The following is a 15677-nucleotide window of genomic DNA, read 5'->3' as shown; positions in this document are numbered from 1 at the left end:
CATAGGTGCCAGGTACAACTTGTTCTGAATCCAGTGTAGGAGGAGACTTTTCCAGTCCATATACTTTGGTATGTGATCATTTATTCTTCAGCTGTTTAATGTGTACTTCTGGAATTTGTACAACAGCCTCTGAATATTGTGTTCCAGAAAACCAGGGCTGTATTGTTCATCTGTATCTATTATTATATCTATTATATCATATTATTATATGATTTTCTATGTTATGAGAGAAACTGTTAAAAATTGCATTGTATATTTAATTATACCTATTGGATCTTCAATGCTATTGCTCATTATAAATTAGCATATACTGCCCTTGTGTCATTTTCATGTTAACTTTTCTGTTTTCCCTGTTTCTTTCTGCATCGATGTCTTGTACCCAGTTACTTGGATTTGAACTACAGGTGACATGTTTGAGTTTTGTGCCTGGGACAAAAGGCTTCAGGCAAGGCCTATCATAGGTAGGAACCAGGATTCCAAACCATGGGACTGTTCAGTAGTGAACAGATTGTAGAGCTATCTGGTAGCAGGCAGACATGAGGACAGGCAGAATCAGTAAGTCATGTTTGCTCAAACATGTGGAAGGAGGAGCGAGAGCTTGTCAGGGCTGGGAAGGGAAGTATAAAGGCGGAAGGAGAGAGAAAATGTGAAAAGGAATGACTGCTCCAGACACAAATTGGGAAGGTCAAGTGGGTATCAAGCGCACACAATTCAAAAACTGTAATTAGAGTCACCGTGTTATTTAGAGTCAGTCTATAACGGTATTGGGACAGAAAGTATTAACAATGTGTTTTCCAATTATATAAATTAACGAAGGTGAAGTAGGTTCATGGATTGAAAGTGTGTGATGCATACATTTTTTAACAATATAGAATGGTTGAAATAATTAGTAGTAAGTAAATTGTTACAGTTGCTAAGCTTTTCATGTATTCTGACCTATGAAATGGCTTGCATATCTTTTATTAGGCTATTCTTCAGAATAAATTATCTGTTGATTCCTTATGAAAAATCTTGCTATAAATATTTCTCCACTAATATGTTTGCAATAAAATAGTGTTTTTGAAATTTCTTCATGTTATGTGTATTAGGGAAAAGAGAAAAGGATTTCCTCTGGGTTCAGGCATTTCAACCTATCGTGCTTTATTTACTGAGCAAGTAAGTTTAGATTTCTGAGTGGTTCATTGTTGGAAAAGTGATTGGTTTAGCAGCGATCATTTTATTTTATCAGATAAGTAAACATCTGTTTGTCTGGATGATAATGCAAAAATGATGAAAGTACTTCTTGTGGAAGGGGGTTGCTTATGTGGGCAGTGGTTGAGCTGTGGATTGCACAGTGTGTTGTGGCAGGTAGAAAGATGATAAGGTAATTCATAAAGCTTGCACCAGTGCTGTTCATTCAGCTTCCTGATTTGATCACACTTCACGTCCACCAGCATGTGGCAAGTTTGTTTCAGAAAATGAAAATAAATGGACAGCAGAAAATCAAAAGATGATAGTCATGACTTGATTAAAATCCTTTTAAAGCTGAGAATTGAGTGAAGGTTCCTCAGAAAAGTAAGCTGATGAAGACTGGTTGTAAAAGGAAATTACAGCAAGATTTTTTTTGATCATCTTCCTCTGGGGGTCAGTATAAGCTTTCTAATGATATTGCAAAGGTTCCTATTCTTTGGATGTGCACTGACAGCAGTTCTATGGACGGAGAACAATCCTGTCCTCACTGGTTCAACTCTCAGGATGAATAACATTTGTATTTGTTCAGTACTGTTCTGATTCATGATTTCAATTAGAGCAATAGGAGAGACGTACGCATTGAAGAATTGGGGGCTGGAAAGCAGACCCAAATCATTTCATCCCATAATAAACCTGCCAATAGGCATTGAGGGGAAAATATTTAAAATCCGTATAGGGATTTATTCTTTTGCCAACATTTCTAGCTGAGGTAAGCTGAATGAAGGCTCTTAAGTGGAGGTTGTAAATTGGTAGCTACATATATTATTCAAAGTCTTTAATAATTTTACATATTTGAAGTACATTTTAGCTAAAGGCATCTGATAAATGAACCAAGTATAATCATCTCAAATTATTGAACTCTGTATTGAATCTATAAGTTTGTTAGGTGTCTAATAGAAAGATAAGATGTTGTTCCTTGTGCTTGAATTAAGTTTCATTAGATCAGTGTAGAAGGGAGAGATCAGAGTACAGTGAGACCTATCATTTTAATTCTCTGCTCCATTTTCAGAATAGAGCAGAAGGGTCAAATGAAATTTACATCACTGTGAAATTGACATTCCAAAAATGTAATTTCATTTTATTGCAGTATGCCAGAGGAAGTGGGGGAGGCTAATACAATTGCAACATTTTAAAAAGGCATCTGGATGGGTATATGAATAGGAAGGGTTTGAAGGGATATGGGCTGGGTGCTGGCAGGTGGGACTAGATTGGGTTGGGATATTTGGTCAGCATGGACGAGTTGGACCAAAGGGTCTGTTTCTGTGCTGTACATCTCTATTACTTTATGTTGCAGAGCATTGCATGTTGGAAAGTAGCAAAACATCATGTTCTATATCTATAAATAATGTCACTGTCATTCAGTGCTGTCATAGTTTCCTATTGCGATATATGCTTGTTAACTATTCCTCTGGTGCTTCTGTGTTGGTTGTGTTCATTTGTCTTTGACTTCAAGGCATTTCTGTTCAACTTCACTTTTCAACTGATGGTGCATTGAAGAAGAGGAAGATCTGTCAGTGTTTCCATGAATTCCCTAACATAAAAAGAAAAGGGGCATATATGAGTAACTTCCTTATTCAATAACAGTTTACTGAAGTAAGAGGAACACTTTTATTTACAGTGTGTGATCTTATTTGTGGTCTTATGAACTGGGTTACAGGTTAATTCTGATCGAGACACACAGGTTCTCAATTTAGTACAAACAGAAGCCAATACTTCTCACTTAATTTCAGGCAGCGGCAGCTCTTGCAGTTCCTATTTCTTCATCTCTGGTGTCCTTAAAGGACCTCACCTTGGCTCCCTCTGATTTCGCACTTATATGGTTCTCTTCAGCAAGATCATTAGAAAACTCAGTGCATCTAGACTGTCTTGTGTATCTTGTGTATATGCCAGTGATGCCTAGCTTATATCACCAGCACCTCATCTGATTTCTTTATTGTATCCAGTCGTGGACGAGCAGAAATGACTTCCAGTTGAATATGGGGAAGACAGACTTCTTTTGTTCTCCAGGCCTTCCGCATCCATCAAAGTTTTACCTGCACATCCACCAGTATCATTTATTGTATCCATTGCTCTCAATGCGGTCTCCTCTACATTGGGGAGACTGGACGCCTCCTAGCAGAGTGCTTTAGGGAACATCTCTGAGACACCCGGACCAATCAACCACACCGCCCTGTGGCCCAACATTTCAACTCCCCCTCCCACTCTGCCGAGGACATGGAGGTCCTGGGCCTCCTTCACCGCCGCTCCCTCACCACCCGACGCCTGGAGGAAGAACGCCTCATCTTCTGCCTCGGAACACTTCAACCCCAGGGCATCAACGTGGACTTCTCCAGTTTCCTCATTTCCCCTTCCCCCACATCACCCCAGTTCCAAACTTCCAGCTCAGCACTCTCCCCATGACCTGTCCTACCTGCCTATCTTCTTTTCTACCTATCAACTCCACCCTCCTCTCTGACCTATCACCTTCATCCCACCCCCATCCACCCATTGTACTCTTTGCTACCTTTCCCCCACCCTCCTCCCTGACCTATCACCTTCATCCCCACCCCCACTCACCTATGCTACTTTCTCCCTGCCCCCACCCTCCTCTCACTTATCTCTCCACCCTTCAGGCACTCTGCCTGTATTCCTGATGAAGGGCTTTTGCCCGAAATGTCGATTTTCCTGCTCCTCGGATGCTGCCTGAACTGCTGTGCTTTTCCAGCACCACTCTACTCCAGAATCTGGTTTCCAGCATCTGCAGTCATTGTTTTTACCTCCTTTGGTCTCCACAAAAGCTCCATTCAGTAGCCATCAACTCCACTCCTCTCCCTGGTAATTGACTGTTGCTGAACCATACTGTTTTGATGCCTGAGTTGAACTTTAAAACAGATGCCTGTGCTGTCAGTAGGACTGCCTGTTTCCATCAGTGATGCCACTGACTTAGTGCTGAAACTCTCACCCGCGCCTTTAACTGTTTTAAAACTGGCTGACCTTCCTTGATGATTGAGATCAGTCAGAATTCTGCTCCTTGTGTCCTAAAATGCACTGAGTCTTTTTCACTATCACCCCGTGCTCCCTGACCCCAACTGCCAGTAGGAAATATTTTTGTTTTAAAATTCTCACCTTAATTTTGAAATTGCTCTGTCCTGCAGCCCTAAAACCCTCTGGCAAATATGTGCTCCTCTAATTCGCCCTCATGAGCATACCTAAACATAATCACTCCATTTGTGTTCCAGTTGACTCAGTCCTAAATCTGGAATATCCTTCTTTCACACCCCACCATTTCTTTACCTTGGGATGGTCCTCTAAGACACACATTAAAATCTACCTCCTGGATCAAACTCCTCATTTCAATGCCACAGTTTGCCTTAGTGTCTTGGTGAAGCACGTTGGGATATTTTATTATGTTTGAGGTGTTATTTAAGTTGCTGTTGTTGTAATGGTATGTTTACAGTTTGTTTACAGATTCATGTTAACTGTTTTAAGGAAATCTCTTTTGGTAAAACAAGACACATGTTCGAAGATCTGCCATTCATAGCTATATTTTCTTTTGAGGGTCAATAATGACTTGACAGGTGAAAGACATAAATAATCTATCTCATTTTCAAAAAAAATGTGAGGATGTCAGTATTGAAATATGTCAAAGCAGTGTGAGTCCAGGTATAAGTTTATCTGATTTGCTAATTTTTCAGGTAACTCAATTACATAAATAAAATTACAAACCTTGAAGTGTACTAAGGTAGTTTCATTCTTTTTTCAACAATATTTTAAATATTTGTTGTTTTAGATAATTGACCAGAGTAATCAATTATGTACAACTAATGAATTGACCAACAGCAACTGTACAATTAAATGTTTTCAGAAGCACATGGCTTTATAGACTGAAAATGGAAACATGTATAAACAATAATTGGTTGAAGAGGAACTTATCTAATTTAAGTGGAAAAAGTTAAGTGTAAAAGAGATCTATGGGTTCCTTGCTGTTTATCCAAAAATAAATTCTGGAAAAGGAGACAATCCAAATCTTCTAAAACATTGATTAGTCTATTTTCACAACCTTAATAACTTGACAAAAATATCTAAAGGGAAACCTAGGATCTATGTTGACATCATCTGGCAACAACTTTTGAACTTTAAAATTCTGTTTTGCCATAGACTTAGATGTTGTTGGCAGTAGAAGGAAAGCTGCAGGTAGGAAAGCATCTCCCCCGTGCCTGTCAGTAAAAAGATGATGACCCTTAAAGAAAACCAGTTGAAGAGATATCTCAACATAAGTATCACAGGAAGTTCCAGAATTCAGTATCTTAAACTCTGAAAGCTGAACTATTTACTCAAATTAAAGATCTAGGTGTAAGTAATCTTCCATCTGAACTGAGGGTCTTGTATTACATTGCAATGAATAGCAAAGTATGATCTAATCAACAGGAAACTGAAGGAAATATGAGAAGTCAATTCATTCTATCCTTATTTTCTTTCGACTCTGGATCCACATGGATTTTTTTCCCTACGTTTTCCCACCTATGATACCTCTGCAGAGTTGTGTTTGCCTTACCCTTCTATGAATGCGGGAATTAAAATTAAGATGTACATAGTTTAAGTCAATATTGTTTTTCCACCTGTTTAAAGAATAAGTTTTTTTATTGATGAATTTTTTTGATGAAATTTGGTTAAAGTGTGTTTGTTCTAAATACAGTAATAAGGAGAAACAAATTGACCATCTCAGTAATTAAGACATTTATACTTTTGGTATAGCCTGTGAAGTTGTGGCATTTGATTACCAACTCAATTCTCCTGTCAGTCATAACAATGTGTCTAGTTCACTGGGCCACACTTGACCCAATGTCACTGCTTCTAAATTAAACATTACTTGTCGTGACGATTTTCTCTTTTCCAAGTTGAAAGAACAAAATTTATTGGAATACAATTAGTAATGAAATTTAAGTGGGAAAATATAAGGCTTTGCCAGGATACCTTCTCTGCTCAAATATTACTTTGAAGTTTCCAAAGAGAGAATGCCACATGGCCATAACAACAGTGGAACATTACTGAGAAAGTGCCAATAAGAAAAAGGAGAGAAAATTGTCACGGGAAGGAAGAAAAGCACTATGATTATTGAAGGAAACATACATTAATGGATCTTGAAAAGAATGGCTTTCCTTTTTACAGCCTGAGTGAATGAGCTGTCATGTATCAATTGTTTAAAGTACTAGAATGAAATCTGTATGTTAACAGAAGTGGGCTTAGGGAATTTGAGATTTTATCAATGCTCTAGGTCAGCAAATGTTTTACTGCAGTACAGAGCCAGCATTGTACTGGTGAAAAATAGAAGGCTAGAGTTAAAGCAGTATTCTAATTGTAATTATAATTGTTCTCAAGATGTGCAAATTAAGAACTGGCAATATTTTGTGTGGTTTGTGTTAACATTTTTTGATTTCAGTTGGGATAATACTATCAGGTTCACCATTTTGTTTGGGGGAGAGGAGATTTTGGTGATTGCTATTGCCAGTCCTAAAGATTTCTTAGAAGTAAGGTGCATGTTTCATCCTGTGTACATTGTTCTGAAGAAAAGAAAAAGAAAAATCAATTGACGAGCAACAATTGAAGTCAAACCTCAAATTGTTATTGTATTATCATGAAAAAAGTGACTTGAATGTTAAAGAATAGAACAAAAACAGAGCTTTCAAGTCAAAAGCATCTTGCACTCAAACATTTTGTCTTCATTCTGATCTGAGATACCAAGAAACGATGCAAAGAAGCTGGTACTTACATTGACAGAATTGTATTAAATTCAGAAAATGCTAGAAAATTTAGCTTTTTTATTTTTGTCAGGAGACAACTCGTACATAACTATGTGCAGTAGCAATATGGGTATACAAGATCTGCAAAACTATTTGAACAATGAGAGCAAATCAAGGTGATAAAGGTGTCATTTCATAATATTTGAAATGTCTAGAAATGATACTGCACTCTCAGGTGCACCTGACTATCCAGTAAGTTAGTGAGAGTAAAAGGGAAGGTGGTGGTGTAGTGGTAATATCATCGTAATCTATACACACAGGTCAACATTCCATGGCAGATGGTGAAATTTGAATCCACTAAAAATCAAGAATGAGAAAAGCACAGGCTATCTGACCATCTGGTTCACTAAGATCCTTTTAAGGAAGAAATCTTCCATTCTTACCTGGTCTGACTACATGTGATCCATACCCACACCAAAGTGGTTGCTGCTTAACTACCCATTGGGAAATAAGGATTAAACAATATGTGCTAGCCAGCAATGCCTATATCCCATAAACAGATTTTTAAAAAAGATATCCTAAGAAAAATCAATTATGGAAACACAATGTCACAACAGGGAATCAACATATTTTCTTGATTGTTGACTTTGCATTGGCTAAATACCCATCTCTTCTATATTTATTGTGTGACATGATGATTCAGTTAGAAGGCTGGGTAGCTTAATTGGTTAGAATATGCTGCAGAATCACACCACAGTAGGAGTTCAATTCCTGTACTAACTGAGTGTGTCTCTTGGCCCTACCTCCTTGCCTTGCCCATAGCAACTCTTGTAGGAGACTGCATGAAGTGAGAGAGGAGAGAAATTTCAACACATTATTTTCAAGTGGACAACGCTATTAGCCCATAAACTGTAATATACAAGATCAAATAAAGTATCATTTCAGCATTTATGTTATTGAGCTGATACAAGTGAGTTGTATTAATTGTGTATTCTCCTCAATCTAAACATTTATTTCAGATGGATTCTGGGAAAAGAGCTTCAAAAACAAAACGTGATAAGGAAAAGCAATCCTGCAAAAGTTGTAGCGAAACCTTTAATTCTATTACTAAACGCCGCCATCACTGTAAACAATGCAATGCAGTAAGTATTAAGTTGACCAAGTGGACGATTTTAGTAGTCATTTGAAATAAACAGCACACTTTATATTGAATTTAAAAATTTTATTTTGACCACTTTCACTCCACCCATTTCCTCTCATTTGTTTGCCTTCTGTTTCACTAACTAATATAGCATAGTCACTTCCACTTTTCAAAAACAATATTATCTGTCTTCTTTCATTTGTCTCATTTGGGGGAAAAATGTTATTTACTACTTGTTCTCTCTATTTTGCACATGGGAATAACATTGTTTTCTTAATGAGTGGAAAAAGTGTGTTGAACATTCATTTGCAAATAATCTGAAACCTAAAGATCATGTTTACAACACAGCCTTAACTATGAAGTGTTTGTACAGTAATTTGTATTTTCCTCAGAAGTGGAGCTTTTGATCACAAGGCTGATTGGATCTAATGAGTTAATTCTTCTGTAGCATTGTGAATCAAACCATCTGTTTAAGTTTAGTATTTTAAATGTATAGATGCTCAAATTGGGGTCATGAAAGAAATTTTTAATTGTTTTCTGTCCATCTGTCGACAATTCCTCTATTTATTTAGCTTATTACCAATTTGCTCCTACCACTTTATTCTATAGTACAGCAATGAGAAAACAAATGCTAGAAATAGTCAGCAGGTATGACATGACTTTGGGAACGTTGCAAATATGAAGTTTCATACGACTGTGTTTTGGGATTGTGTTTAATTTGGGATAAAGTAAATGAGAGAGTCGCATGACTTGTTCTGATTTGGTGATGTGCCTGTTGAAGATTAAAGTGAGGTTGGAAAAAAAATGTGTAGGTTGCTCATATTTGGAGACAATGCAGCAGCATCTGTGTTTACATGTTTACATTAGTGAGACTAATCTCCCAAGAGCTGAAAAATGTGTTGCTGGAAAAGCGCAGCAGGTCAAGCAGCATCCAAGGAGCAGGAGAAGAAGGGCTTATGCCTGAAACGTCGATTCTCCTGCTCCTTGGATGCTGCCTGACCTGCGCTTTTCCAGCAACACATTTTTCAGCTCTGATCTCCAGCATCTGCAGTCCTCACTTTCTCCTAGTCTCCAAAGACCCAGGACAGTGTTTGAGTGTGTCAGGTTGGAAACATTTATTCGTTAAATTATTGACGAGGGGTATTGAAGATAGCAAATCAACATTACCCTCCTAGATACGAGATGCATGTGATTCACACTGTCAGGGCGATGACGTTGGAGAGCAGGGAGAGAGGGACGATCAGTGACATGCCTGAAAATAGTCGTTTGATATCCAGTAATGGGATTGTGGTCCAGGCGAAGGTAGAGGAAGTGTCCTAGAGATGGCAGCCTGCCTGTACTAGGTAGAAGTCAATTTGTTAATCAGCAATAAAGCTTCCAATAAGATTGGTACTGCTAACATACTATTTTGAAAGTTAGACCAAATGGAACTGTGTTGAGTGTGGGGTGCTGGAAAAGCACAGCAGGTCAGGTGGCATCCAAGCAGCAGGAGAATCGACTTTTCAGGCATAAGCCCTTTGTCAGGAATTCCTGAAATGCCTGAAATGTCGATTTTCCCACTCCTTGGATGCTGCCTGACCTGTGCTTTTCCAGCACCCCACACTCAACTCTGTCATCCAGCATCTGCAGTCCTCATTTTCTCTAAGTGGAACTGTATCAGCAGCAGCAAGAATTAGTTCTGCATCCAATTGGCTAGTTCTCCCTGTATTCCATGTGATCTAACCTTGCTAACCAGTCTCCCATGGGGAGTCTTGTCGAACGCCTTACTGAAGTCCGTATAGATCACATTCACCACTCTGCCCATATCAATCCTCTTTGTCACTTTTTCAAAAAACTCAATCAGTTTCGCAAGACATGATTTTCCATGCACAAAGCCATGTTGCCTTTCCAAATACGTGTAAATCCTGTCTCTCTAGATTCCCTCCAACAACTTGCCCACCACTGAAGTTGGTCTCATTGGTCTATAGTTCCCTGGCTTGTCCTTACCACCCTTCTTAAGTAGTGGCACCACGTCAGCCAACTTCCAGTCTTCTGGCACCTCACCTGTGACTATCAATGATACAAATATCTCCGCAATTACCTCCCTAGCTTCCCACAGAGTTCAAGGGTACGCCTGATCAGTCCTGGGGATTTATCCACCTTTATGCATTTCGAGACATCCAGCACTTCCTCCTCTGTAATATGGGCACTTTTCAAAATATCACCATCTATTCCCCACATTCTATTATCTTCCATGTCCTTCTCCACAGTAAACACTGATGCAAAATACTCGTTTAATATTTCCCCCATCTTCTGCAGCTCCACACAAAGGCTGCCTTGCTGATCTTTGAGGGGCCGTATTCTCTCCCTAGTTACTCTTTTGTCCTCAATGTATTTGTACAAACCCTTTGGATTCTCCTTAATTCTATTTGCCAAAGCTATCTCTGTCCCCATTTTGCCCTCCTGATTTCCATCTTAAGTATACTCCTAGTGTCTTTATACTCTTCTAAGGATTCACTCAATCTATCCTGACATATGCTTCCTTCTTTTTCTTAAGCAAACCCTCAATTTCTCTTGTCATCCAGCATTCCCTACACCTACCAGCCTATCCTTTCATCATAACAGACAATCCATATTGTCTCTGGATTCTTGTTATTGCATTTCTGAAGGCTTCCCATTTTTCATCCGTCCTTTTACTTGCGAACATCTGCATCCAATCAATTTTTGAATGTTCTTGCCCAGTACCGTCAAGATTAGCCTTCCTCCAATTTAGAACTTCAACTGTTAGATTTGGTCTATCCTTTTTCCATTAATATTTTAAAACTAATAGAATTATGGCCCCTGGCCCCAAAGTGCTCCCCCACTGACACCTCAGTCACCTGCTCTGCCTTATTTCCCAAGACTAGGTCAAGTTTTGCACCTTCTCTACGAGGTACATCCACATAATGACTCAGAAAATTTTCTTGTACATTTTTAACAAATTCCTCTCCATTTAAACCCTTAACACTATGGCAGTCCCATTCTATGTTTGGAAATTTAAAATCCCCTGCCATAACCACCCTATTATTCTTACAGATATCTGAAATCTCCTTACAAATTTGTTTCTCAATTTCCAGCTGACTATTAGGGGGTCTATAATATAGTGCCAATAAGGTGACCACCCCTTCCTTGTTTCTCAGTTCCACCCAAAAACCTTCCCGCTGGGTCCACTACTTTTCATCATTTATATAAATGATTTGGATATGAACATAGGAGGTATAGTTAATAAGTTTGCAGATGACACCAAAATTGGAGGAATGGTGGGCAGCAAAGAAGGTTACCTCAGATTACAATGGGATCTTGATCAAATGGGCTGAAGAGTGGCAGATGGAGTTTAATTTAGATAAATGCGATGTGCTGCACTTTGGGAAAGCAAATCAGAGCAGGACTTGTACATATAATGGTAAGGTCCTAGGGACTGTTGCTGAATAAAGAGACCTCAGAGTGCAGGTTCATAGCCCCTTGAAAGTAGAGTCACAGGTAGATAGGATAGTGAAGGAGGTGTTTGGTATGCTTTCTTTTATTGGTCAGAGTATTGAGTACAGGAGTTGGGAGGTCATGTTGCGACTAAGGATGTTGGTTAGGCCACTTTTGGAATATTGCATGCAATTCTGGTCTCTTTCCTATCAGAAGGATATTGTGAAACTTGAAAGGGTTCAGAAAAGATTTACAAGGATGTTGCCAGGGTTGGAGGATTTGAGCTATAGGGAATGACTGAGTAGGCTGGGGCTGTTTTCCCTGGAGCATTAAAGGCTGAGGGGTGACCTCAGAGGTTTATAAGATCATGAGGGGCATGGATAGGATAAATAGACAAAGTCTTTTCCCTGGGGTGGGTAAGTACAGAACTAGAGGGCATAGGTTTAGGGTGAGAGGGGAAAGATATAAAAGGGACCTAAGGGGCAATGTTTACACACAAAGGATGGTGTATAGAATGAGCTGCCAGAGGAAGTGATGGAGGCTGGTACAGTTGCACCATTTAAAAGGCACCTGGATGGGTATATGAATAAGAAAGGTTAAGAGGGATATGGGCCAAGTGCTGGCAAGTGGGATGAGATTAGGTTAGGACATGTGTTCAACATGGACGAGTTGGACCAAAGGGTCTGTTTCCATGTTGTACATCTCGATGACTCTATGATTCTAAGTCTCTAACATTGTAAAACATTGCAAGGCGCTTAATAGGAATATCACTGGCCAAAAAAGTGATACTGAGCTATTAGGATAGGTAATCAAACTTTGAGTAAAAGGGTGGTTTTTAAGGAGCAACTTAAAAGGAAGAAGTAGAGGATAAGAATTCCACAGTGTAGGCACCAAGCTAGTGAAGGCACGACCACTAGCAATAGAATGAAGGAATTCAAGGATGTGAGGATGCTAGAATTGGGAAGAATGTATGTATTTGAGAGGAGGCTACAGAGGCAGTCAGGGCAAGGCTGTCACACAAGGATATCAAATTAAGTTTTGCGCAACAAAGTTTATGAATGAATTGAAGTTTACTAAGAATGGTAGTTAGAAGGTTGTGTGTGGAAATTTGGAATAATAAGTCTGAATGTAACAAAGATATAGAAATGTTTTTGAGCAGCAGATGAACTGAGGGGTAGAAATTAATGATGTTATGGAAATAAAAGTATCAATCATCATTGCAACATTCCCAAACATGAAAAAAACATCAAACCAGCATTAAAGGGAACCATTATTAATTCATAATAAATTTAAGCTAATGTCACTCTTGCAGTTCATCCACCAAAACACTTAGTACTAATTCTGTGCCATTCACTAAAGACTATTGAAAGCATCAAGGACTTTGAGTGTTTAAAGCAAGGCGCAGACATTGTCTCTCTTTTTGGTTACTGAATAGGCATTATATCGAGTGCGTATTAGGAGCTTTCATTTTATTCTGTAGATATACTGCCAACAATAACAGACAGAAGAAAACTTTTTGTGACCGTGATAAGGAATGTAATGCAAGTGATTGTAAACAGGTTGCATGTTTAATTAAGGAATGAATCAAAATAATAGAGACAGGAAATTAAACATTTTTATGCCAGTAACTTGTCCTAAGGATACTGTCATTTGGTTTTTCAGATTATCTGTGGGAAATGTTCAGAATTCAAGCCATTTGCAGATAATAGTCGACAGAACCGTGTGTGTAAGGAATGCTTTGGATTGCCAGCTCCAGCAGTCCTTTCAAATCCAGTACCTGAGAATGTAACAGAGCAGAAGAAAAAAGGAATCATGGAGGTGAGTGAACATGAACACAGAAATTACTGTTCAATTTGTAGTGATGAGTTTTGGGAGATTGGGAAAAAAAATAAGCATGAGAAAGTGATTTAACTGCCATAAATCCTGCAGAGTATTCTTGAGATAATCCTGAAATTTGGACTTGTCCAAAAACGGGTCCCATGTTCCCTTGTGTTTCCCTGCGTGCTGTTGTGGATGACCTAGCTAAATAGATTGTACACCAGGACTCCTCAGTAATTTCTACATTTTAGATATTGGCAAAATATGTTAGCTCAAGTGACATATTTGTTGAGTACATTGTCTTTCTGATAATATATGACATCCATTTTTTTGTTTGATCATAAGAATGTAGACGTCCCTGGCTCTGCCAACATTTATTGCCTAGAGGGCAGTTAAGAGTCAACCCCACATTGCTGTGGCACTGAAGTCATATGTAGGCTAGACCAGGTAAGGGAACTAGATTCCCTTAAGGGCATTAGTGAACCAGATTGGTTTTAACGACAATCAATATATGGATGTCATTAGTCAAGCCCTTTAGTTCAGATTTTATATTGAATTTAAATCCCACCATTTGCACTACTCCACTGCCTCTGCCGGTCCAATCCAGGACACCTGTGAAATACAATGATAATTTTTTGGAATGTACAGGCTAAAACAGGTCAAGGTCTGGACCAGAAGTGGGCAAACACATGGATTACTACTTGCTTGTGTGTCTCTCCCTCCAACAAGGTCTTGAATCATTCTGAAAGACCAAGATAGCCATTATAGGTCAATTAGAATGAATTATATAAAGATCCGTCCCTGCACCAAATGGGATTTCCAACTAACAATGCAGGTTGCCGTCTAGGCCAATAGGTATGCTCAGGTTAGGGGACAGGCTAGATCAAGTAAGGGACCAATACAAAACTCTCACCTCACCAGACCGCCAGGCCTATAAAAGCTGCGGTCACTTTGAGGGGGTTCACCTCCAAGATTGTGGCTGAACAATTGTGGAAAAGAAATGAGAAATTAATATCATTTTAGCCAGTTCTTATTCCTCACTGTCTGTATCTTCACATCAGCAATTCTTATCTTGGCCAGTGAGGCTGTCAGCCTGAATGCTGATGGTTCTCCCATTGACCTTTCAGCATGGGAACCTGCCTGTGTGAGCACTGTGATTGAACAGCAAGCCTGCCTCCTACCTTTAATTGGCTGGACTATTGAACATTGGGCAAGCCTAAAGAGTGCATTGTGAGGTCGGAATGCAGAAATAGCCCTCTGTTCAGTCCATGAACCCAATAAACTGTTTAGTCCCACATCTGTGTAGGAGCTGAAATTCATTATTAATTTACAAATTAATAATTCAAGATTGATTGATAACTAGTTCATTGAAATATATTGAGTAGTTCCGCAGGATTGAGCTGTGTGCTGGCAAGAACAGTGCACTTATGTACTATCAAGCTTGAATTACTTTCTTCCCATTTTCTGACATTAATTGTTTCCCTTGTTAACAAAATAAATTACTGTATGGTATAAAGAACAAAAAGACTAATAGAGTAACTGGGAATGAATCCAGAATTTATCACAATGTCACAGGAATAAAAAAAAATTCATTTGAACAAATTTGAAATGTAAGTGATTTTATTGTATTTGGTTGGTTAACTCCATTATTCAGTCAGAACACAACATCTACCAAATTAGTGCTTGTCATCAAAAATATATTGAAAGAGTAACTTTGAGAGAGTGATTCATTATATATTATATCTAGTTGAATAGAAAATATCAGATCATAGAACAAAAAATCAGAACAAAGCTTTCAAGAAGTAAGATTACAAAAACAATAAACATATTTACACAGGTTTACAACACGTGTGTCATTGGTGTACTTGTGGGACCTGATATTTCACTGGATGATCTTGCTAAGGGACAACATATCAAGGAGAAATAGAAGGAAGCTAAAAACAATACAGAACACATATATGATAAAAAAACCATTATAGGTTAAATATATAAAGTAGCTATGATTTTCTCCATTTGCAGTTGTACAAGTCAAAGAAAACTTGCATATGTACTTTGAAGTCAGACGCTGAAAGCATGATGAGAAATAATGCGATATTACACTTTGGGAAAAAAAAACTATATTCTCTTTACTTTTTTAAGTGGACACTTGCCGGTCTGAAGTTGCTGTTATTGACCACAGAATGTACTGTCAGAAACCTCCAGTGTAGAAAAAGTAACCATCTTCCGGAATGTCACATCTTTGTATTATACAGATGTTCTAGTCAAACTGCACAAAGAAGCAGTGCATGTTCCAGTCAGGTTTGTTTAGAATGAAATACATTGAAACTTATCAT

General features: G+C 38.5%; 1 protein-coding gene across 3 annotated transcripts in view; it reads left to right on the top strand.

Moving 5' to 3' along the window:
• The window catches only part of LOC140483756 (FYVE, RhoGEF and PH domain-containing protein 3-like), a 221266-nt gene that overhangs the window by 191160 nt on the left and 14429 nt on the right, over positions 1 to 15677 (top strand). For all 3 annotated transcript variants that reach the window (XM_072582280.1, XM_072582278.1, XM_072582279.1), the window contains exons 15-17: positions 6 to 68; positions 7970 to 8092; positions 13189 to 13344. In XM_072582280.1, coding sequence (XP_072438381.1) covers positions 6 to 68; positions 7970 to 8092; positions 13189 to 13344 — 342 coding nt within the window. The remainder of the gene's footprint in view (positions 1 to 5; positions 69 to 7969; positions 8093 to 13188; positions 13345 to 15677) is intronic.

This window comes from Chiloscyllium punctatum, chromosome 12 (assembly GCF_047496795.1).
Source record: "Chiloscyllium punctatum isolate Juve2018m chromosome 12, sChiPun1.3, whole genome shotgun sequence".
In the NCBI taxonomy this organism is placed as follows: domain Eukaryota; kingdom Metazoa; phylum Chordata; class Chondrichthyes; order Orectolobiformes; family Hemiscylliidae; genus Chiloscyllium; species Chiloscyllium punctatum.
This window is presented reverse-complemented; position numbering and strand designations above follow the sequence as displayed.